This window comes from Motacilla alba, chromosome 12 (assembly GCF_015832195.1).
Source record: "Motacilla alba alba isolate MOTALB_02 chromosome 12, Motacilla_alba_V1.0_pri, whole genome shotgun sequence".
Classification (NCBI taxonomy): domain Eukaryota; kingdom Metazoa; phylum Chordata; class Aves; order Passeriformes; family Motacillidae; genus Motacilla; species Motacilla alba.
Genome location: NC_052027.1, coordinates 12918097 through 12941696, shown reverse-complemented (window position 1 = coordinate 12941696; position 23600 = coordinate 12918097). Strand labels below are relative to the sequence as shown.

Genomic DNA, 23600 nt, shown 5'->3' with positions numbered 1-23600 from the left:
CTCTAAGAACAGGAAAAACCCTTTTCACATATTAAAACAAATTTATCTAAGCCTGTATAGGACAAAAAGATTGCTGAAGAAGAACCAAAAGTATGTTAAAATAATAAGGATGGGAAAGACAAATTTTTTCTTTCTTTTATTCCTATTAAAACACAAACTGGACCCAAGGAAAATAAGGTCAAATTAGTATCTTAGAAGTATCCTGACACTTTCAGACAGAGAAGATGAAGTATCAAACATTTCTCTGGATATACAATCCAGTCCCAAATCTATGCCATAGACTCTTAGCCACAACCTGACCATTGGTGTGTGAGGAGGAGTGCTGATTATATGCATTATGGCGATTTTCCCCCTTTATTTCCTAATATAAGGAATTAATAGTTCTTTAATTCTAATAGATCCCAAGAGGGAATTAAAGAAGTCATGGGAATCATGATGTGGCGCTTTTTTTTTTTTTTTTTTTTTAGAGCTGTAATTCAATTCTCAGCAGTATCTTGTGAGAACAAAGACAATCTCTTGGCATATTCACATGGCACTTGTAGTCACAAGCAGAAATTTAGTTGTTTGTTCATGTTCTTCAGTGATCCTAACTAAGGAAATAATGGACAGGTTCAGCAATTCCCAGACACAGCACATCTCCTTTGCCCAATACCTAGTGCATAACTTCTCTCAGAAATAAAGAGGCATACTAGGAGCCAGGGCCTTGAGATGGCTGGTTAAGGGATCAGGGGCACAAGTGGCTTTCCCCAGGGCTCCATATCAGTGCCAGTTCCATCAATGAACATGGTGAGGGGATGGAACTGGCACTCTCAGTACATTTACAGAGGGCTCTAAGCTGTGTGGGAGTGCTGATCTGCTGGAGGGTAGCAGGGCTCTGCAGAGGGATCTGGACAGGCTGGATCAATGGGCCAAGGCCAGTGGTGTGAGGTTCAACAAGGTAAAGATGGATCCTGCCTTTGGGTCACAACAACCCCCTGCATCTCCAGGCTGGGGGTAGAGTGGATGGATGCCTGGCAGGAAAAGATCTGGGGATGTTGGTTGGCAGCAGCTGAACATGAGCCCAGGTGTGCCCAGGTGGCCAAGAAGGCCGGTGGCATCCTGGCTGTATCAGCAATAGTGTGGCCAGCAGGAGCAGGGCAGTGCTTGTCACCCTGTACTGGGCACTGCTGAGGCCACAGCTCAAATCCTGGGCTCAGTTTTGGGGCCTCAAGACAAGACAAACATTGAGGTGCTGGAGCTTATACGGAGAAGGGCAACAGGGCTGGGAAAGGGCTGGAGCACAAGTCGGATGAGGAGCAGCTGAGGGAGCTTTGGGTGTTTAGACTGGAGAAAAGAAGGCTGAAGGGACCTTTTCACTCTACAACAGCAGAAAGGAGATTGCAGTGAGGTGGGTTGGTCTCTCCTTTGAGTTAACAAGTGAGAGGACAACAGGAAACCAGGAGAGGTTTAGATTGGATATTAGGAAAAAATTCTTCACCAAAAGCACTGTCAAGCACTGGGACGGGCTGCCCAGCGCAGTGGTGGAGTCACCCTCCCTGAAGGTGTCTAAAACCACACAGCTGTGGCACTGAGGGACATGGGTCTATGATGGCCTTGGCAGTGCTGGGTAAACAGTGATCTTAGAGGTCTTTTCCAACCTAAATTATACTATGATTCTCTGATATGAGATAGACAAACAGTCTTGATATGACAGGTGTAAAAGAACACCAGGATCAGGTATTATTTTAGGTAATTAACTGTGTTTTTCAGCTACTCCTCTCACACGTAGTCCTAAATGTACTGATGGCATAACACTTACATTCCACACGTATAATTCAGAGTTTAGTCCGTAAATTCTCTGAAGTCATTCTTCTGCTATTACTGAAGTACTTCTTTAAATACATACTGACTAATCTATGGTTTCATACATCAAGTAGACTATTTTTCATATACAGACTTAAATCTGGCTTTAAAAACTGTACGATGAATTGTAAAAACAGTTTAAAGTTATGATTGGCTGATAAAGTGAAACTCTACTCCATTTCACTTGGATTAGTGTGCAGCTGCAAGATATAAATTCTGTGTGAGAAACAGTACATTTTTTAATGCTCTTTGAATTATCATGTTTTTGCAAAATGAAGGACAACTGGTTTCATATGCAGGTAAAAAATATTGGCGTAAGGAATCTTATTTGATTTTAACTGAGTCATGTTGCCAGAATGCATGAAACAGCTGCATGAGCTGAGTATCTGCCTGAGGCTACAACTATATTTCCCCCATCTTTTACCACCTGTCTATGCATAAGTTACTGGATGCTGGTAGATATCAAACCCCACTGGGATCATTGACTATCATAATTATGAAATGGATTCTCCATTATCCTATTCCCTTTTCATGTCCAAGTATTTTTTACTAGATGAGACAGCATTATCCCTTTTATTTGAAAACTTTTAAAAGAATGTTGTGAATAAACTCACAAACAAAATTACTAAAGCTATACTGAAAGAGTGAGGCTTGCCTCTATTAACCTTACTCTCTTTGGCACATCTGTAAATTTATTAAATGATTATGCCAAGACCACCAAAAGGCTCTTTTACATCATTCTTTAGCCAAGGGCAGCACTGATCCAATAGTACAATTAACACTGGGATGTTTTCATACTAGCTCGATATAGGCAATTTTGCCCTAGGAGTAGAAATGACTGATAAAATCTCAGAGCTGTTGAAAACAAAAGTGCTTTTCAGAATTCTTGGAGAACAATTGTGATACCAAAACACCAGGGAATGAGAAATATAATTTTGATCTTTAAAAAAAAAAAGAAAAAGTAAGACTGGAGAATTATGGATAAGTCAGTTTTGATTCTGAGACATACTGGAACAAGTCATCATGCTTCAGACTGTTTTCAGACACCTAGAAGAACGAATATGGAGCTCCCAGGCAGCCATATAAAATTAATTTTTTCATATGACAAAGAAATTGGCTTAATTGAAGAACAGGAATAGCAGTCACATCTGGTAAAAAATATGTGCCTTCTAGTATGCCTCTTTTATTTCTGAGAGAAGTTATGCACTAGGTATTGGGCAAAGGAGATGTGCTGTGTCTGGGAATTGCTGAACCTGTCCATTATTTCCTTAGTTAGGATCACTGAAGAACATGAACAAACAACTAAATTTCTGCTTGTGACTACAAGTGCCATGTGAATATGCCAAGAGATTGTCTTTGTTCTCACAAGATACTGCTGAGAATTGAATTACAGCTCTTAAAAAAAAAAAAAAAAAGGCACCACATCATGATTCCCATGACTTCTTTAATTCCCTCTTGGGATCTATTAGAATTAAAGAACTATTAATTCCTTATATTAGGAAATAAAGGGGGAAATCACCAATTTCAAGATATTCATATAACCAAACTAAAGAAAAATATAAGCCAAATGAAAGCTACCAAACATGGATGCCAAACTTGTTCGGAAGTTCTGGTGTGTTAAAAGAGAAAGATGTTAAATAAAATGGAATTTGGCAGGACCATAGGATATTCAGTTCCTAAATAACCCCAAATACTAAGACTAAAAAGTTGCAGTAAGATAAAAAACAAAGGGATCTTAAAGATAGAACTAAACAGCAAAAAAAAATCTGCTATTTAATAGGGAGAAAAGCAAGGTCATTCACTTCAGCAGAACTGATCAATTCCACAAATCCAGGAAGACGAATAACTGATTAAGATTTCGTCATTTTCTACTATAGAAAAGGATCAAGAGACACTAAGGTGACAAGTCAACTGTCTTGTGTTCTTGCAAAACACACACTATGGAGACATGTCTATTTAGCTGTAATCTTTCTGTTTTCTTTGGCACTGACAAGATCTCAGCAGGAGAATTGAAACAAATTTTACCCACTCAAAGATGTGAACAAACTGGAAAGACTACAAAGAAAAGCAACAAGGATAAGAAAACAAGAAAACAAAACCTCTATGGTAAGACTGAAAGAATTAGGTTCTGTCAACTTCAAGAAGAGAAAACTAAGGAACAGGATATGCATTTGCACTTACAGGCCATCACAAAGGATGAGAGAAGTCAATTTATTATGTCCAGTGTGGATAAAACAAGAAATAACTGCCTGAAATTACAGAAAAAGAGACTAATGTAAGATAATAGAGAATTCTTTTTCATACCTGTGGAGTATGAATAATAAACAAAGTTACTATATATGCCACTAAAACCAAGACAAAACATCTCAGAAACAACAGTGGTACAATTGATACTCACTTAGTACTATGGATGCACCTAAAGATACTGTCTCGTCCCTTCAGGATTTGTTTTGTATGAAATTTCAATTTAAAATGTATATACAGCCTGTTTATCTTTTTTCCCAGCATGAAATGCACAAAAGAATCACCAGACAAAACATTCCAGACCTGCCAAAAATAATTTTAGAAGAATCTACTCTCCCAGTTGAGAAAGGCAAACAAAGCCATCTGCAATGAGGAAAGGCTGACTTTCAAGCAGGACTTTTCACCTTGCAAAGTGCCCTACTGAAAAAGAAGCAAGAGACTATAAAATGCTATGGAAAAGGTGAACTGGGAACTATTGTTCACTGTTTCTCACAACTGAAGAATTATGGGCACCTAAGGACATTACTAGGCAACAGGCTTAAAAACCACGTAAAAGGCAAAACTCTTAGTATGACATTTTACACTGTTACAACTCAAGGATCTGGGGTGGTTCTTAGCCCCAAAATGAGTGCCCAAAAGTTTTAAATGCTTTACTGATTCTAAGTCCTTTGGTTTCTAAGTCCATGGCAATATATGAGCTATTTCCAGTTCAAAAGGTTCCTAAAGCTACCCACTGGTAAACCTGAGACAGGATACTGAGGAAAAAACACTCTGCCTAATCTCATTTTTTTTAATGCACCAATTCATGGACTATTTTACTTTTTTTTTTTTTTTTCTGCTGACCAGGACAAAAAGAGCAGATATATCTCTTATCTGATCCATTTCCGATGCTGATGATTCCTTCTTTAAAATCACTGCTCCAACAAACACATTCCCAATTCATCAGGAAGGCATACTTATCATACTAATACCCACAGGGGGTAGCTGTTATGCAAAATTACAGAACAAGTTTCCAAGCTCTGGGGACCGATCACAAAAACTGCAGGTGTTAATTAAAATTACTGCTGTGCATGGCTGGGAGTCTAAGAGTCATTCTAAGGAAACACCTGAAAACCACTCAGGTTTGTGACACAGGTTCCACTTATTCGGCCTCAGAGCCTTAGTAATGTAATGTATGACCTTATGTGGTATCAGGTTTATAAATAAAAAAACACAAATAAACCCAAAACCACCCTGGGTAAAAAGTGCTTAGAGAAATGCAAAAATATTCATAACTTGAAGAAAAATTTCAGTCAATTTTTGCATGGAGTAAAGAAAACACTTTTGGCAAGACCGTTATAGATCTTAATCAACTAAGTTTCCAAAACAGAAAAATAAAAGTCAAATCCCTTTATGTTTCCACCTAAAAATCAAGTATATCAAAGAGTTAATGATAGTAACTAGAGTAAAACTACAAAAAGTGCTTTAGTTTCATGAAAAAAAAAATTTAGGAAAGAACAGAATACATCATACATTTAAAAGGACTCACAAGTATGGAGAGTAAAGCGGTTGGTACTGAACACCAACAGGCACAACAGGAGTTGGACGTTCGTGATCTCCCCACTAACCTGAAGAATGACATGTCTCCTACCCTTCAGGAAAGCTTCACTTCTCAGTGGCCAACTTTGTCTATAAATCAAGTTGTTTATAGAAACGTGTATTAGTTGCTTAAATACAGCTGTGAGTAGATAGATAAGACCCGACAGATCCTCTTGGTCCTCTGGTATTCAGTAATGCGGATAGGAGTGCCCTACTGTAAATCACAGTAGGTTACACTAATGCAATGCACATTTTTCCTTGACAACACTGGAATTTAAAAAGTATATATACCATATCATTACATACATTATTACTTACTGAAGTGTAATGATCGTATGAAAATCTCAGGAAACCATTTTTCTCCAAAAGCGTCCGTACCACAGCTCAGATGACTCATGAAACAGAGTCATTTGAGCTGCCATTTTGGATTCTTTCCTTGGAAAGTAAGACACCAGCTGGATTGATTATGGGCCTTGATGTCTACAGTTTACTCTGGGATTTTACAAGCAATTGGTGATTTACATAATGAAGTTTTTTCATGTTCAGGATATGGTTGGGGGGGCTGGGGGAGAAAAAGGGAAAATTACATCAATTCTTCTTGAGGTACAAAAGTGTAAGGCTTTTGTTCAGATGTAGAAGTTTAAATAAAAAAATTTAAAAGCTCTATGAAAACTAAATTTATTTCACAGATTCTTAAAAAGTTTCAAGCATGATATTTTTTAGGTTTTTCTTGCAGTTACAGATTTTCTGAAACATTTTCGTACATAATTCCATAGTGTTTTAGATAATATAGTGCTAACTGGTAGTATGTTCAAAGTTATAAAACAAGGGTCTTATATTTATTATATTAATCTTCTACTACCTAAGTCTGAAGTAATTGAGCAACGGACTCAATGTACCCACAAAGCAGTTAAAGCAAATCCTCCTTACTTGGGCATTACCTGGGCATTGAACAATTCCAGCAGTTCTGAGACAGGGCAGTACCGGGCACCTCCATTTCACTTTTGTAGCCTAAGAACACCTTCCCTACATATTCCAACTCCTTTCCATATTTATAGTTTTTGCCTGATAATTTCCCTGCCTTCCACCAGTATCAATTTTAGGTCCTGCAGAAAGAAATGAAACATCTTTTCAGTCTTGGGGTCATTCCATGAACCATAGTTTCCCTGAATTTCATTTTAAAATTAATTTTACCTTTCTTACAGGCTATGAAAAAAATCTCAACAATTATTTTGGTGCAGACTTCCCCAAAATGCAGTATAAGAGTACCATTCCTTCCAGATCAGTTTTACTGCTGCTTCCATTGCCACCAGATAATTTTTCATGTTAACATATTTCCTAGATGCTTCTGTTTTGCCTAATTAAAGGACTAATTGTGTTGTTCTTTCATTTTAAAGGGAAAATCGCAATGGATTCATACATAGTTCAGTTAAGGTTCAGGTCCAAATGTGTGCTCACTGAGAGCAGGAGATGCTTAATTCTTTAGTTATAAGAGTTTCCTTGGTTGAGTTGACTGTCTCTAAAAGATTTATACATGCTTATTTTTTTTGTAACCTAAGACACATTTTGGACGCATGTGAAATGGGTCTCCTGACTGTGACTCTTGAGCCACATCTATAGTGGATAGGTCAAATAAAGTTCTCATGACCGGGTTTCATTACACAACTGATAACAGTGCTTTGCAGTAGAAACACAGCTGGATAATCTGAATCCCTGGCTGGCAAGAAAAAGAACCAGTTAAAATGATGAAATTGACTTATATGCCAGTTCCATGGATAAAGCAGATTCATTCAGAGAACCCCTAGAGATGGAGTCATTTCCTATTTGGTAAACAAAATCAAGAGCCCATCTTCTACCTCCCCACTTTTGATATTCCAAGGTGTAAGTCATGTGGCTCTCATGCATATAATTTTTTGGTCCAAAGGTTTTTAGATTAAGGAATCCAGTCAGGTCTGGTATACAGTCTCACCCACCCTACAGACAAACCTCTATCTCCTTTCTAACATACTATTGTAGCTTTTACTAATAAGTACAATGAGAAAAGGTATAGCTTATACACAATGTTCTTCAGTCCCAGCTCAAGTGATGAGATCAGGTCATGGTGCATGAAGTGGGAATTCATAACGTTATTTCTGTTCCTTCTATTTAGCTGCTGATTTTCTTAGCTAAGCACACTGCACAGAATTCAGTCCATCATCAAAAGCTGCAGGTTTGTATTGGTGTCCTAACTATTGCTTCCCAAAGAAACAGACATTTTCATTGTTTACAATAACAAAAAATAAATAATTTTAGACTTCTCTATGTTGTTAGCCTGATATTTCATATAACTGCCATGTATTTCTAGTATTCCATCTCTCCAGAAACTTTGATGCCGCTTCCCCCAAGGATACAGTATGACATGTCTGACTCTAATTTCCTGGGCAGTTTTCAGGAAGTGCCCTCTCTGATGAAAAGTCTATTAACAGAACCAAACTGTCCAAACACCCAAACTGTCAGTACAGGAATGCAGAAGCTTTTCACATGTTTATGAATCTACATAAAGGCACATGCAGACAGAACCTTCTCTCTGCTGCCTGTCCCTGAAGAAAAGGATGCTGTGAAGAAGATAAAATAAGGGGAGAATACAATTTTTTACCCCCATTCTTCAGCATCAGCATGACACCTTCTAGAAGAAAAACCTGTAACATACGGAAAGAAATAACTACACATCCCACAAGTAAGAAGCTTTACCCAGCCCGATTCCTGCTGCTTACAAATTGCACACCTCTCAGGATAAAAAATTAATCTAGAAAATAAAATAGAGAGAGACATTAAAAGGAACATAATTCCAGCTTTCTTTATTCTTAGTTATAACAGAAACCTACTGGGCCATTCTGCACACACCTCCAAAATAAAATAAAACAGCAAAACAGGTGGGGAGAAGTCTACAGTAAACTACAGTTTTCAACCACAGACATTTAGCATGAAAGAGTCTCTACCCCTAACCTGTTTCAGTTATTGACTTAACATGGGAAGAGAACACAAAAGTAGCTGCATTCTGATGCATTCAGGACACAGTTCTTGCTTTTCCAAGCAGCACAAGGTTGCTTATGCAGCATTAAGAGGAACAAAACCTCTTTCTCCCTCCCCGCGATTCCTGACACACTTTTCAAGGAGCTTTGTTTTCTAGTTCCTCCTGTCTTACCCATTGGTGCCTATTGCCATATTTTACTGTGGTAAAGCTGCTTTTCCAATTTCTGTTTAATGAATTGAAGGTAAAATGTTGCTTAAGAAATAGTAGAGTTCCAAGATTAAACAAACCTAATGTTAATTCACATTTCTTTGAAAAACTACAGTTTTGGGAAACTCTTCAACAGAACAACTAGTTTCAATCTTCTTTCTTTGAAGATAATTTTGCCATCTGAAAGTAAGTGGAAGACGTGCAAAATTTATAATTTTTTAGCTAAACATTTGATAGTTCAGCTGAGGTTACTAAGTTGCTCCAGTCACAAAGCCAACACAAAAAATAAAACTATTGTGAAAGTGCACATACAGTCACCACACTGTCAGGTCTGAAACTATTTTTTTCCAGATAACACCTTCACAATACACACAATAAAATTCTGGAAAACTAAGTTTTCAAAGTTAAACTTAAGCTCAGCTGTTTTGAGCTGTAATATTTGGCTAAGGTTACATGTGAACTTTTCAAAAGTGTAATTCAAAAACTGGCCAAACTCTGCAAACTTCACAAACACTACCCACCCCCTTTCTTTTCTTTTTTTTTAATGACAACCTGAGTGTAACCAGGAAAACTTCTAGGCCAAAGAAAAGCTTAAAGCATGATCAGTTTTGTAACCTTATAAATGGGGCCACAAACATAACCTCTTAATAATGTGAAGAATAATATGTTTTTGATTTGACCATACAATGTAAAAAAAAATAATGGGATAGGAATTTGATAGTCTTAACTTCCCAAATCCCATATGGTATGTTTATCATTTACCATATGTGTAGTGTCTGATGTGCATATAAAGACCATGGATTTGAGACACTTCTCAGATCAGCAGCTTGAACATATCGTATCCCACAGCTTCACGAGATCCAAATGAGATGCAGAACAGGCTCCATTTACTGCAGAGACGTGTCTGTCTTCATGGAAAGTGGTATTTACACAACCAGATTCAAGAGATACTCGTTAATAAGTGATAAAAAGAAAGAAAACTATATCCTTTTCTTAAACCCTTCAGTGTTTTGGATGTCTTAATTATGTCATTTCATAATCTGAAACACACACAAGTAAGGCTAAGTATGCAACATTATCACTTCCACTAAAAAATATTGCCAAAATGAACATAAGGACATCTTATCATTTCAGGTGCAACATTTTTGTCCAAATTCTGCTGTAATACAAAAATGAGAGACAAAACCTTCTGACTTCTCCCTTCTCATCTCCTTATGCATGGACTGTAAAAAGGCTTTTACTGGGTACAGAGATTCCAGTCCATTAAGACTCGGAAACAGAAAAGCAGCTCTGGAGAAAAGTGTATAGAAAAAAAGAAAAGGGAAAAATGAAAATCAGAGTTGTGTGAAACTTGGCTGTTATGGAACGTATGGTCCATCCAAACCTTTTCTTTAGCTTTGGATCTCATCCCAAATGTTTCTTTGACTTCTGGGCTTGAAGAAAGCCAAAACTCCAAGTGAAACATTGCCAAATCCAACATATTTTTGCAGGTTTAAGGTCAAAACCATGCAAACCCACAGAACTCCTCCTACCATCATAAATCAGCCTGAGTTTGCCAAAATGTTCTTTTTTTAAGAAAACCTTTTTCACTAAACTTTTCCCAGTGACATTTAAAATTTTAGCCATAGTACTGCATTTAGTAACATGATTACATAGCTTCATATCATAATGTCTTTCTTATTCTATAACAGTTGTCTTTATTTAAATTTTCTCTTACAGGGTTTTTTTTTAAATACTATCCAGTGCCCTGAGTTTGCAAGGAAGCACAACTAAAGAAGCAATCCTTGGTCTTCAAGTCGATGATGCTTTATTTCTTTAAACTAGTCACTCTTTTCCAGGCATTTTTGAAACATGACAAAGTCTCAATGCCCATTCCTATGGGACTTCTGAAAAATATAATGACTTGTAAACTTATGAGGAGGAATGATTTAATTTTTTGGAAAAGCACTAGGCTTCTTTACCAACGTATTATATAGGTAAATTAGTTGGTCAAATGCCCACTAATTCTACATTAAAAAAAAAAAAACACAATTTTTCTTGATTTTTCCAATAAGGATATCACATGTGGAGGTAGTTTTCCAAAACTTATATGGAACTCTTTTTAGAAAGAGATGTCACATTAGTCCAGTTCTTAAGCAAGTTAGAAATACTCATATTTCACCTTTAAATTTCACGAAGGTTAGCAGGAAAACTGCTTGGTATTGAGAGGAACTTGGCCTGACTACAAATTCACCCTACATTTAACAAGAGTTTGAACTTGGAGGTTCCTTTCAACCTGAATTATGCTCAGATCCTATGATGACAGCATTGTTAATTTTAGTAATTGTTGTGCAGCGTCTTCTGCTGTCACCTCACTCTGACATACATCTTCCAATACTTCACCTGTAAAAAGGAGTTCTAGAAGCACAACCTACCAAGTTCTTTTTCTTTGAACACCAGAACAAGAAATATCTTTCATTTTTTTGACCTCATGACCCCATTTTCTGAAAGCACTCTTTATATGCCTTGATTATCTTTGGCTCTAGAGATTCTCTGGCTGGCTTCCGCCTTCTGACACATTGGAAAATGACCAGTTTGAGTGCATTTCATTACTTATTCCTTATTGTTCTTCATGCATTTCTTGGTTGGCCTATTTGGGCTTTTTTTTACTTGCCAGGTTTTATGATTCTGTTTTTTTCAACTAGACAAATTTCAGTTTGAGAAAGTTGGCTTTGTTTTTGTTTTTTGATAGCTTCCTTTATCCTGCTGTTTAATTGTGCTGGTTTCCCTTTGGTCTTATTAAAGCAGCTTATGATAGGTGGTATCCATTTCCTTTGAGCCAATATAATTTTCTTTAAATAGCCTTCATGATGCCTGTAAAGATTTTATTCCTTTGACTGTCTTTTTTAAACACGTTTTGACGTGTAACAGCAATATGGATGCTGAATGTGACTTAGACCAAAAGTCTCAGAAAATGCATGTTCCCTTAAGCAGATTTCCATTGGTTCATATTTCAAATATTAATCCTGTGAAGTAAAGATAATTTCCAGAAACACTCATGTACTTCTACATTAACAGTAGTCTACATAATTTGTAAAATTCCTTCTGGATTCATATTATAGCTGACATATTCTTATTATGACTAGATTTTGTTCAATTACATTACAAAAAGGTAGTGGAAAAGGTTTTTTTTTTCCCTTGGGAATACATATTCAGTACTAAATATCTCAAACTTTCATGCAAATACTGAGCTATTCTTCAGCATCCTAAGATTTCAAAAAGCTCGCTCACTGAGTTTATTACTGATTATACTTTCCTTTAGATCACAAATGTTATAGTTAAATTCTGCCTGATTACTGGCTTTCAACCTCTACTTGAAACATCTGACGACTTGTTTAATACTCGAGAAATAGTTTGGGGAACAATAAACTTGAGGGGGAAAAATTAAGAAAACAGATGACAAAACAGAACACAAACTCTATCAGACACACCAGGACCTTCAGAACCTTGCTAGATAACACAGGTTTATACTTGTTTTATCCATACATTAGAGAACAAATGAAGAAATGGTCACTGCACATGTGGTAAAACCCATGGAGCAGAATTTAATACGTGTGCACCAAAGAGACTTCTAGATTACCCATTAAAACTACTTCTTCCTTTCTCAGAACTTTCATGTAGCAATGCTAATCCAATACCTCTTCATTGAAAAAGATAAGGAAAACAAATATACTACATAGCAACACTGAAATTGTTTAAAATGTTTTAACCGAATGATTACTACTCAACTATTTTAATTTTTTTTTATTAAAACACTGGTTTTATGTAAAATGTCCCCTTTTGATTTTGAGGTTTTTGCTTCGTATTTGAGTGATGCTTCTAATTGAGATAAAACTCAATGGTACAGGATATTTATGGTAGGCTCTGCTTGGTTAAAATACTAAGATTGGAGACAGAGCAAAGCACGTACAGAGGCTCCAGAAAGTCTTTGACTTTCAGCATTTCTCCCTCACAGACGGAAGGATTTCTATTCTTATTTTTATTTGGATTTTTTTATGTTTCTGTGTGAAATAAGTAGGTCAAACCAACTGTAAGGTGAAGGATGCTGTGTACATAACATAGGTGTAGGTTTACCACCTTCATGCCCATCCCTGGGCAGAGGTCAGCCCTCGGTTGTCAGAATTTCATCTCTTGAATGGACCTGTGGGTACATGGCAGCCTCTGGTCCCACCTCCTGGAGCTCCTGTCCGGGTTCCCCAATGGCCCTTGGGCCCCGTCCATCACCAGGACTGGGGGCAGACCCCGGTGCCAGCATCCAGCCCTGTGTGAGCCCACCCTGAGGGAGGCCCTGTGCCCTCCCTGTGGGACTGCACCCACTGGCGAGGCCTCAGCCCAGGCGGCCTCATGCCTCGGTCCCCAAGAGACGGCGGCACCATGAGCCACAGCCTGACTGCCTGTGTCCCCTCTCCACAGGGCCCTGCTCCCTCAGCAGCTGCCCCCTGCCCCCCAGGGCTCCTCGGTGTGCTGGGGTGGTTCTCAGGGGCAGCCTCAGACCCCAGCTGCCCCACAGGCTGCCCTGAGCTGTGTCCCTGCCACCGTGCTGCCCTAGCTCTGGACAGGCCCCTGCAGAGCTCACTTGGTCCCATGGCCAAGGAGCAATCCTCAGCCAGCCCTCTCAGAGGCAGGAGGAAGGACATTGCTGCTGGCAGCGCCACTGGCCCCGATGGCACCTCCTGAGGCCTTCCCAGCCCCGCCTCGGGCCCTGGGCCTCTGTCCAGCTCAGCCCCTGTCCACTCCCAGCCCCAGTGCTGTCCCTGGAGTCCCCTCGAGCCCAGCTGCAGCCTCCTCACTGCCACCACCAGCACCAGAATGTGTACAGTCCCTGCTGCTCCTGGTGTGACCAGGAGAGCGATACTGCAGGGTAATTCTGCACTGGGAAGTGCCAGAAAAAATGTTCTTCAAAAATCTTAACATGTCTGTTACCATGTCCTGGCTTCTCAAAGTAGCACAGCACAGGGAACAGGGAAATCACAATTTGTGGAATTATCCAGGACAACAATTACATGAAACTTTCCCTTTTAAGACACATTTTCAGGCTGCAAGATACATTATTTCACTTGACTGTGCACTGGATAATTTATGTTTTAATTTAACAGGTACTTCATACACATCTCAATTACAGAATCACGCAATCCCAAATATGCTGAGTTGAAAGGGACCCATAAATATCTCTGAGTCCAGTCCTGGCCCTGCACAGGACCATCCCCAAGAATCACAGCGTGTTCCTGAGAGCATTGTGCAAACACCTCTTGAACTCTGACAGCCTTGGGGCTGTGACCACTGCCCTGGGGAGCCTGTTCAGCTCCCAGCCAAGAACCTTTTTCTAATATCCAACCTAAACCTTCCCTGACACAATTTCAGGCCATTCCCTCGCATCTTGTCACTGCTCGCTAGACAGAGATCAATTAGACAATAAAAGAATGCAATTTGCAGTTGAAAATTGGAATAGAGCATCTTAGGGCACCAGCAATACACTAGCTAGCTTATGTTAGCCAGCTAAGCATAGCTTATAACTCATATCTAACAGAATGGATTTAGGATACCTTAATCCAGGTATCCATTTAATGTCTTCACAGCAAAGGTTTCAATGTAGGCATCTACTAGGTGATGTTTTATATGACATATTTCTAGTATTCTTGTGATGCACTTACTTCAAACTGAGACAAAAGAGACAAAGAGGAGTTCAAGTTGCTGGTTATCCTGCTTATGACACTAATTATTTTAGTGTTTATGAGTTTCATAAGAAAAAGGTTAACAAAGCCATCATGTATAAAAGATCAAAGCCTATGCTGAAAGCACAAGAGCCAGACAGCAACCTCTGAGCAATCTTTTCTAATGTCTGTATTAAGAGAAATAATTATATTTGCTAGGACTTGGCAGCCAAACGTTCTTATAAAAGAACACCCAGACAGAAAAGCCAATTTTGACAAGCCTTACAGCTGAAGGAATTTCTCACAAATTACAATTCCCATCAACAGATCAGATGTAAATGATGAATGACAATGGACTGTTTCCATTTTTACTTGAAATCTGCTTTCTCAATGACCTTTTAAGTTTATTTTTTGTCTGTGCGGGTTTTTTTTAATTATTTTTTCTTCATGTGAGAAATCTTTGTCTGACAAGGCAGTGGCAAAAATTGCATTAACTTTAGTAGAGCCAGGAATTCACCCCATATGCAGGAACACACAAAATTCTTTCTTCAAAATGAAGAGACTACAGCACTCATGTGACACACTATTCACATCTTATAACATCCCTTTGAAGTTTAAAAAAACAAAGAGGAGGAGGGGATCACAAACACCTGGCTTTTATCTCTGAAGTAACTTCTAGATGGCTAAATTATGGTAGTTCTCAATATGACAAAGGTATGTGACAGCTAAAGAGGAGGTGTAAAATGCTTCTTTCATTGTGCCAATATGCAACTGTGAAAAGAAACGCAACTACCTGGTGACAAATAATATTGCTCAATAAAACTTCACTCCACTAAAGAACAAATGAATTAGAAAAAGCATTTCTAATTCATGTAACTAAAATGTCATAGAAATACAAAGAATAACTCAAAATGTATTTTTAAAAGGTAATATGAAAAATCTGTATTCTGTGCATAGTTGTGACTTTTCAGATTCAAAGTTAACATCTTTATAGCTCATCTACATTGAACTAATATTTTAAAATAAGTTCATTTTTTCCCTATTTATAATTTTTAAAGATGTCATAGGAAAAAAGCTCAAATTGTTTTAAGACATTTATTTAGTGAAAAGATTGATATTCAGCAATATCCCAATCTGTCAAGCCTTCTCCAAGGTGTTTGTAGAGGAATCTTTGTCAGATGCGGGAAGCTAAACAGACTTTCCCAAGGAAAAGGATAAATGGAAAAATATAAACACAAGTAATGGATCAAATAAATGCTTGTTAAGGACCCTTGCTATAACTTGAAAGAAGAACCTTCTATAAAATTTAATATACTGCATTGCAGTGTTTGCTGTTGAATTATCTGATTATCTTGACAATCCTGCTTAAAAAGACAGCTGCCTCTAAACTTCAAGTATCAGTACTCTTCTATTTCTTCATGTGCAGCTATTATTCACCATCCTCTGAGAATCAAGAGACTACTAAATTGCAAAATAACTAATATGGTATGTGGTTTCCCTTGTCTTTCATGTCCTGAACACAAACTTTTGATCTCTCACTGGTCTAAAAACTATATCAACTTCACTGGCACTAAGTACCTCAATCAGTAACAATTCATTAGCAACATTTTTAGTATCATGAGTGAAATATTCTGAGTCAACAGTTCAGACAAGTAAAGGGAATATTGGACAGACAAAGTCTGTGCTCCTTAATTGTTCCATCACCCATCTGGGACACTTTGCACACAACTTTTATTTCTTATGCCTCAGTTTCATTCAATATATTACTGACAAGTCTATTCTCCAAGATACTCTGAGATCTATTAATAAAGCTTTTTTTGTCAAGTTCTGAAGTACTTAATTTAACGCCTTTTTTTTTAAAACCTCACAGTTATATATGGCCCTGGATTTTTTTACTGAACGAGAGATTTTTTCATCTCTCACGAAAAGCTTCTCAGAGCAAGGAGGGGGTTACAATAAATAAGAATAATTTCCAAGGTAGGACAAGACTACATATGAAAGTGTTTCACCTTCATTCTCTTTCCAGTCTGTACACAAGAGAGTCTATAAGTAATAATGTATAAGGCTATTACAGAATAATCATTATGAGAGATAAGTATAAATCTTAACAACAACTTATTAACAACCAAACAAAATAGTTCTACTTAAGACTCAAGCAGAACTTTTGTTGCTGACCAAATGTCAGATTTCAAAAGTATCTATGGAGAGTGACAAATAGCAGCAGCAGCTCTCAGTGGTTACTAAGCAGGTAAATTCAAAACCAAATTATGGAATTTGGTAGAAATCTGAGCTTGATGCAGAATCATAAGAAGGTTTTTGAAACCTTTATATATTTTCATACAGCCTATCAAGCTTTCAGAAAAAATGTTATAGCTTGTGGATAAACTACAAATACAAAGAAGACCATGGAGGGAGTTTGCCCAGAATTTAGGTAATTGGTTGTACTTTTAGAACATACTTACTTTTTTTGCTTCTTTATATACAGGAAAACAGTTTTCACTTGCAATAACTGAAAATGAAAAATCTATATGTAACATTTTTAAACAACTCCTAAATTGGAAAATCTGTACTAATACTAATAGCCATTACACTTCTTTTATATTACAGGGTTAAACATCCTATATTCATCTTTTATTGAAAGCAGCTACACAAATAGGGTCAGACATTTTATTGCAATTTCACTTTGTAGAATTTCAATCTAAATCATTGCTTTTGTCATTGATTATAATTTATGTCACATAGAGTGTTTAAATACATAATTTAGTAACATATTAGATGAGCTGTAACTCAATGTAAAAGCTAAAAATGAGCTATATGTGGAATGCTATATTGGACAGTCATGTGCTGAAATACCAACATCTAATATAATGAGGTTATTGATGTAGAGTTGACATATAACTTGATTTGCAGATGCCCTACTGACTAACCTTTTGCAACTATATCTCAGTGTAAACCTGTGGTAATTATTGCTGGGTAGGGAGAGTTGGTTTAACTGAACTATTTCTTTTGATGCATGTGAATGCAATTGCCCCCTGGGGACTACAGGAGTCCTGCATGTGTGAGTTATTACATATTGAGGGGGAGAAAAGAAAGTTGTATCACATTAAATTTTTTCTGTTTCCTATTGTTGCAGTTTTGTTTATTCCAACAACAACATTCCTTTCCAGTGCCATTCCATATATGCCCTTTTCAACTAACAAAACATATTAAAGCACATAGTAGAAATAACTAATTTAATTTAAACATAAAGTACTTGCAAATATTTGCAAGCTTCTAAGTAACTGCAAATCAGGAAGTCCAGGTTTTATTCCTGGGTAACTAAACCCAGGAAATTAACATTACATAGACAATACTGAAAAACACTAAGTTTTTGACTTAACTGTAAAAACTGAGAAAAATGAGAAAGCCAGTATTCAGACTGTCGGATATGGGATGCCCTACAAGTCTTTGTAATAATGCAAAAAGTGTATTAAAAATATACATAATATTCTAATATACTGTGTGCTTACAAAAAACCTCAGAATTAATAGATTGTGATATTTCTAAGAATAAAAATTACATTTTTTTATACTTACTCGTATAATGGAATACACTAGTCAAAAGAAAGGCTATGACAACTGCACAGAACAGTTTTGCTGATAATGCTTTGCCCACTACATTTTTTTTCATATTATATGTGGTTAGATCAACACAGCACAGTACACTGCAGGACTTCTGTCATCCCACCACTTCTGACAACTCACCAATTACGAGAAAGAAAAAAAAAGTTAAGAGGTTCTGATTCCAGTAGAAATTGGTCTGCAAGTGAGATTTTCACTTATTGTCTACAGGGACATTTTATAACAGGAGTGGTTTTGGCTTCTGGGGATTACACTGCACAATGAAAACAAATGTCAGAGTAAATCCCCCCAAAAAACCCACTTCTGGTATTGATCCTCAGATCTACCAATCAACCTTCCTGCCCTCTGTATGTTTTCAAGTACCATTCTTCATCTGAAACCTTTTAGAAATATTTTCTTCTACATAATCTTAAACTACTGGCTGAAGTTCAACACACGTTTCAGCAACACATATGGAATTTATCCACAGCATAAGGAACTTCCACAGGCCAAGGAAGGAAAATTCCTAAATGTCCATCCATGTTTACAATCTGAATTTATATTTATATTATGTTGGAAATTTGAAGATAAGTATACTAGCTGTGTCTTCAATAGTCTTACATGTGTTAGAGTGGATTATCCTGAGATTTGTAAGTAGGCATTTCTAATCTGGTAATAATTTTTTAATACATTGCACTACAGCATCACAGCTTTACTCATTTTTTTCTATTGCCTAGTCTCCACTACTACACTTCTGGGGCTTTTATAGATTCATTATCAATGACTACAGAAAAGACTTTTGTTAAATGTCTATTAAAAAATGTCTGGTCAGCTCCATGAAAATAACCACTTCAAGAAAATGCAATTCCTGCCTTTTTCCTAGATATTTACTAGGAAAAAAAAAAAGGTTCCCTGAATTGTGTGAAGCTTATAATATGCTATACATTTTGCTGAAGGCTGGACATTTTTCAACTTGTAGTTTCTCCTACACTCTACCTTGGCAAAATCCACCTACAACTGGAGAAGCAGAGAATGCTGAAGTACCCATGAACACACCATTACTGCTCACAATTGTGCACTCTGCTGATTCTCCCCATTTTCTAGTACATAACTCTTGCTTTATAAGGGTGAAACTAACTGATACATACATGAACATTAATTTTCTTACAAATTGATTAAACTTCAGCTTAACCATTCAAATACAAAATGTTACAGTCCCCAAAGAAACTGTAGTTTAAAACATGCATAAAATAAGAGCATACAATACCATATGCTAGTTTTAAGGCATTAAAATGAAGAGAACTATGTAGATAAGTTAGAGAAAATAGGCATAAAATACTGACTTTCACATTTTTTCATATGTTCACTCATTAACATAATAGACCATATAGAGAGAACTTAGCCAAAAATATTTCAAAAACTGCTTACTTGCACTTGAAATTAACTCACTTGTTAAACAGTATTTGCAACAGCTTGAACAAATATACCCACTCAGAAAAAGAAACCAAAAAATTCAGTGCAAAGCTTTGGAAGTAAAATTGTTGCTGAAATTATTTCTGTATGGGCTGCAATAGTAAAGAGGACATCTATAACACAAGATGATCACAGTCTTGAATCTTGAATGTCAGATGCATCATTACACTTCTGCTTTAATCATAGAAAAGTTTCGGTTAATTAAGTTTTTAACTCACTACAACCATAATATAAATTAATTTCTATTCTGCATTTTCCCCAAACAAGGCCATGGGTACTTTTAAGGGAGAACTTAGTTCTCACTGCTGCTTACCCCAACTTGTGAATTTGCCACGGAACTGACTCCAACAAATACCTTACACAATGACTGAAGGACTCGGTGTAGCTGACTCTTATGCAGACTTACCAAAAAAAAAAAAAAAAAAAAAAAAAAAAAACAAAAAAAAAACCACAGCTTTTGTTTCAAAATATTCATATCTGATAGCAGAAATCTTAGGGAGAAGGAAGACCTTCACAAGCATTGCAGTTCATATCTCATCTTCCTCTTGTCTCTGAAAATATTTCAAAAGTCTGTCTACAGTATATCTCATCTGTGTGTTCTGATTGCTCATATTATTAAGAAAGGAAAATCAAGAGAGGTCACCTCGTTCCCCTCATCCTCTGCCCATAACAGAATGATGGGTAACCAGCAATTCTGCAATTCTGCACACCAGAGCTAGACCACAACTTATAATTCACACAGGCACATCATGGAAATCACAGGAGTGGTGTCAACAGGCAAAATCTCTATCTTAGCTCTGTCTGCCCTCCACAAAAACTACCAGCCTTTTAAAGACAGAAACATACAGAACCCTGAGAATTATTAAACACTGAGAATTATTAAAGCTGTCCAGAAAGGTATTGGTCCACCTTAGGACGGATGCTTAAATTAGAATTTACTTTTAATACAATAGCTCATGATTTTAACCTCTTGAAAGGTTGTGTTTTGTCACTGCATATGAATTTCAGCGGTACTAATACAAAGCTGTGTGTTTATGCAATGAATTCTCTCCTGCCTTGTGTCAGCTCCATACACTAATGCCTGTCTGCATAGCAGTCAGGACTGCTTCCTCTGTCTCTGAACTGATTACACTGCTCTGTTCACTTTTGTTTGCAAGATTTCATCTCACTCCCCAGATTCCTCTTTTTATTTATATTATAGTATCAAAGCTTTTGAAACAATGCAGTGGGAAATACACTGCATTAAGAGAAGTCACAGCAAATTCATAGTAAAGTCAGATACACCCCTTGTTTAGGCCATGCTCTTTTATAAGATACAGAAATAGCATACAGCAATGTGCAATGTCTTGGGTACATTTTGTATTTTTAGAGCTATTATGGAATTACTTGGTAATAATTATTTGGAGGATTTGGAGGATTATTTGGTAAAGCACACAGTGACAAATAAAGAAACAAATCCAGAGTTAAGGATTCATGCTGACTAGCTGTGAAACCTCTCGGGAGCTATTTTCAGTGATTAAGACATCACAGATATTCACATGGCAAGAATCAGAAAACAGTAATATTAACTAGCCAGGTTTTTTATCTCTTTTGACAGGACTTCCTCCTGATCATGTTTTATTCATTACCTAAGACTAAATTTCCAGCCAGTACAGAGCTATTGGAAAACTGGAACTCTTGCCTTGCCTCACTACATCCCATGAAAAAGCATGACTGACAAGCTGAACTCTGCCTAAAAAGTGAGGTATTTACACCTGGAAAATGTGCATGTGTACACAATCTGTTCTACAGTACTGCAGGCATAAACCATTGATCAAGCTGCCTGTATATGATATTTGAAATCAATGAGAACTACACATTGTCTCACTCAAAAACAATTTTGTTAGTGAAATATCTCTTTTCCACATGTGGATTTCCAGCCAAAGAAAACCCAAGCTACCTCAAAGAGAATTGTGACAAATTACCCAAACATTTAAAACATAAGGAGAGTCAAGAACTTTGCCAGCAGATGAACTGGAAGGGGGGGGAAACACCCAGAAGCTGCAGATCAGGGCAGAATAGGGTATTAAATTCATTAAACTTCTTTTCAGGTTCATCCCTTCACTTTTTTTTTTTGTGACACATATGTATTGGACCGTTTGCATAAAATTTCCACAAAGAAGTGTTTCTAGACTTAGATCACTTATTGATATATTACATCTATGAAAACATAATTAGACAACAGTGTATATTCAATTCCCTTTGAGGCTATGAGACACATGGGAATATTCTTATTGCACCCTCATTGCTTACTCTAGAGAAACAAAAATACTTTTTTGTTGTTATTACAGCAGATTTGAAAATCAGAATCAAAAGCAATTAAGTTCTTAATGTTATGCAAATGTTTCCTTTCCCAATTTTACTGAGGTACTAGTGTTAGTGGAAGAAACATGTTCCACACAAGAATCAAGAAAAAATTAATCTCAGGGAATAAACAAGTCTCACATCTCTAAGGTTTCAAGATCCTGTAAAGACTTGAAGAATTACGCACAAATCTATAACATGGTATCTGTGTATTTCTTAGCTCAGGTTTTCTCAAAAAAGCTTATCAATTTTAAGAGAGACCAAAAAAAAGAGAGAAAAATGAAGGCATGTTAGATACACCATTCTCAAAGAAATTCATGATAAAGTGGTTCAAGGTCCAGCTCTCCTGCTGTGATGCTTTGTGTAATATATGACTATCATGTCTGGCAAGATTTGCACAGGTCTGCCCTTGATTTGTGTTAGGAAAAAAACAGAAAACCTCACAACTATTCTTCATTCCCAAGAATTAATCTGGTTTCCTGATGTTTCCAATTTTACAGTGATCCAAAGAGCCCCTCAAAACCACACCTGAAGCATCACTCACAATTACAGGTGATAGCTGAGGCAGACGAAAGTGAATTCCCTCCCCAGGCATCCCAGAGCACTCTCCATGACAGCAGTGGTCCTGGAGTGCTGTGGGATGGGGCCAGAGAGACTCAAACTTGCCCTGCAAGCACTGACACTGGCACATGAACCAGCTTTGAGAGGCTTTTACCTGACAAGATTGTGAACAGCGTCACCAATACGCATGGTGCTACAAGCCTCAGGAACTAGCACACACTACTGAAGCTTCCAAGAAACAGCAGCTTTCTGAACCTCTGCACAGCCATGAGAAACAGCTGAATGTGTACAGCTTCAGCCCTGTGTGAGCTGTACAGGAAGGGTGGCACTTGATCAGCTCAGTTTGCCCTGGGCAGTCCCAAAAGATCCATGGATAACCATACCCACCTTCTTATTTCTTTTTTTCCACTACTTCTGCAAAAGGGACTGAGACTTGGCTGCAGTAAATGTAATTTGACCAGTCTGACTGCTCTTCAATTCTCAGCTGAGCTTATCACAGCCAGCCAACAGCCAGCTTATCACAGCTAGCCAACAAATACAGTCATGACATCAGGCCAGAGAATTTTAGGATACACTTTTCCCCTAACAGCTCAATACATCATTCACAAATGTAACAAGTACACTGTAGACACAAGCACTTTGTGTTATAAATGCATATAAATGCAGTGTTTCCACTAAAAGCAGTAAGAAAAGGTGGTCAGGTCCCTATGGCTTACTAAGATGTTAATGAAACATTTATTGAAACACCAGCTAATACTGTTTTTAATTAGTAGATGCATATTACTCCTAATTTTTTTTTCAAAGTATATTATCTATGTCACAGCATTTGTCTACCCAAAAATGCTGCCTCTTTAAATCCTTAGATCACTGCTGTTACTTTTTACACAAGCAAACTCCATGAAGGAGGAAAGGTTTTCTTAAATTATGAAAAAAATTTCCCTTCCATACCAAGGCTAAGTGAGTGGAGCTTTAGAATTTGTTTGGCTTTTCAACAAGTCAATCACCAACTTATCAGATTCATGTAAGACTTGATGCTCTCACCTAGCATTT

General features: G+C 37.2%; 1 protein-coding gene across 18 annotated transcripts in view; it reads right to left on the bottom strand.

Moving 5' to 3' along the window:
* The window catches only part of ERC2 (ELKS/RAB6-interacting/CAST family member 2), a 418139-nt gene that overhangs the window by 212954 nt on the left and 181585 nt on the right, over positions 1 to 23600 (bottom strand). The window contains exons 17-20 of one of the 18 annotated variants that reach the window (XR_005258418.1): positions 17037 to 17083; positions 6606 to 6770; positions 5694 to 5754; positions 4016 to 4091 (exon numbers count right to left, since the gene is read on the bottom strand). The exons of 15 other annotated variants lie outside the window; for them this stretch is intronic. Coding sequence is in view for 1 of the 3 variants with exons in the window: in XM_038149365.1 (XP_038005293.1) it covers positions 6717 to 6770 (54 nt within the window). In the remaining 2 variants the exon portion in view is untranslated. Of the gene's footprint in view, positions 1 to 4015; positions 4092 to 5693; positions 5755 to 6478; positions 6771 to 17036; positions 17084 to 23600 lie in introns of those variants that run through there. 2 more of the 18 variants (XR_005258417.1, XM_038149365.1) reach the window with 2 other exon arrangements.